The 1572-nt window shown below is 44.4% G+C and overlaps 1 protein-coding gene and 1 long non-coding RNA gene across 3 annotated transcripts in view; one reads left to right on the top strand and one right to left on the bottom strand.

Moving 5' to 3' along the window:
- Positions 1-1572, top strand: part of LOC116694564 (probable D-lactate dehydrogenase, mitochondrial) — a 10342-nt gene that overhangs the window by 7368 nt on the left and 1402 nt on the right. For both annotated transcript variants that reach the window (XM_032524338.1, XM_032524337.1), the window contains one exon: positions 778-889. In XM_032524338.1, the coding sequence (XP_032380229.1) occupies positions 778-889 (112 nt within the window). The remainder of the gene's footprint in view (positions 1-777; positions 890-1572) is intronic.
- Positions 1458-1572, bottom strand: part of LOC116694600 (uncharacterized) — a 3888-nt gene continuing 3773 nt past the window's right edge. The window contains exon 3 of the long non-coding RNA XR_004333210.1: positions 1458-1468. This is a non-coding gene — a long non-coding RNA (uncharacterized LOC116694600). The remainder of the gene's footprint in view (positions 1469-1572) is intronic.

Below are 1572 nucleotides of genomic sequence, written 5' to 3'. Positions count from 1 at the left end.
AACACTATCTTTTACTGGGTATTATGTTAAACATTAACTAGTCTCAAGTACTGTTTTGGAGTTTGTAACATTCCAAAATCTTAATTTTGACTTCATTTTTCAAACTACTAGTAATCTGTATCGGCCTTGAAAAACCAGTATCGGTTGATCCCTAGATTTTAATTAGTGCACTGTGTTATTGTTTTAATGTGTCTTATAGTATGTTTTATGTCAAGCACTTTGTGATTTTTATAAGTAAAATTGGCTTTATAAATAAAATGTACTTACTTACTTTTACTTACTTGTTTAGAAGTGAAGGTAAAATGGAGCGTGAGCTCGACAGGCGGTGCGGTGTCAGCAGTGATGCTGGATTGCGTCGGGCTATTGTTAGCCTAACCAGCCAGACCCATATCCAGATGTTGGGTCTGGAAACTCCCCATTGGCTGGGCTCAATCAGAGGGGCGGGATAAACGGTTGTCTTTCAAATTCCCTCTGCACGCGGCAGAGCTTCACTCTAAGTAGCAGTAAATTTACAAGGAACCGTCGCAACTCTACTGTCCTTATGTTAACCCCCCACCATCTCTATGCACAATGTTATTGGCCTGACCAGAATTTGGTTCTTCCAGCTCCCAGGCCAACGGAGAGTTGCTAGACCGACCTTGGCTGCAGATTACATTTGCTGCCGCTACAGTGTGTCTAGATTTCTAGACTAGGCTATTGTGGCAAAGAGGGATAGAATAAATAGAAATGGCAGTGTGTGTATTTTCCAGCTTAATGAGATGTGACTCTTAACTACAGGTCCCATAGCGGGTCATGTGGGTGATGGTAACTTTCACTGTCTGATGGTGGTGGACCCCAGTGACCCAGAGGAGCAGCGCGAGGTCCACCTCTTCACAGAGAGACTGGCCAGGTAAAGTGTCTTTGAACCCATCGTCTCTCCAGTTACTTTCTCACAGCTCCTCCACCAGACAGAACTATTCTCCTCAGGGATACTTAATGAACCAATGCTTACGTTCTGTGAGCCATGATTGGTAAATTGGGATCCGTTTCAAGAATATTGTCATCCTAACTTAACACGACTACTGCACAGACTTTGTAGTTAACATCAACACAGCCTCGCACTGCCAGACCTGACTCCACAGATGCATTCCAGGGGAAAAAAACACTCTGTATGTTTGCGTTTCTTTAAACCAGTCACAATCCTCCTGGGCGACGCTAAGCTCCGGACGCAGTGACAGTGGTTCTGCTACAGTCTCGGGAAAGGAACTTGTTTTGGTGGAACATTTGTACCCTAAACCTTAAATGGTAGGCCCTGCTATGCCCTGCTACACCCTACTACACCCTGCCATGCTCTGCTAAGCCCTGAACTGCTACAACTACTCTATCAAGTCATAGTTCCATTATCTTTAATTGCCATTGTTCATCACACCCCCAACCTGCACCGTCAGACTCCACCTACCAAGAGCCTGGGTCTGTCCCAGGTTTCTCTCTAAAAGGAGTTTTTCCTCTCCACTGTAGCACTAAATGCTTGCTCCTGGGAGAATTACTAGAATTGTTGGGACTTTGTAAATTATAGAGTGTGGTCTAGACCTG

This window comes from Etheostoma spectabile, chromosome 8 (genome assembly GCF_008692095.1).
Source record: "Etheostoma spectabile isolate EspeVRDwgs_2016 chromosome 8, UIUC_Espe_1.0, whole genome shotgun sequence".
Classification (NCBI taxonomy): domain Eukaryota; kingdom Metazoa; phylum Chordata; class Actinopteri; order Perciformes; family Percidae; genus Etheostoma; species Etheostoma spectabile.
The sequence above is the reverse complement of the archived record's forward strand: the minus strand, read 5'-3'. Positions and strand labels throughout refer to the sequence as shown.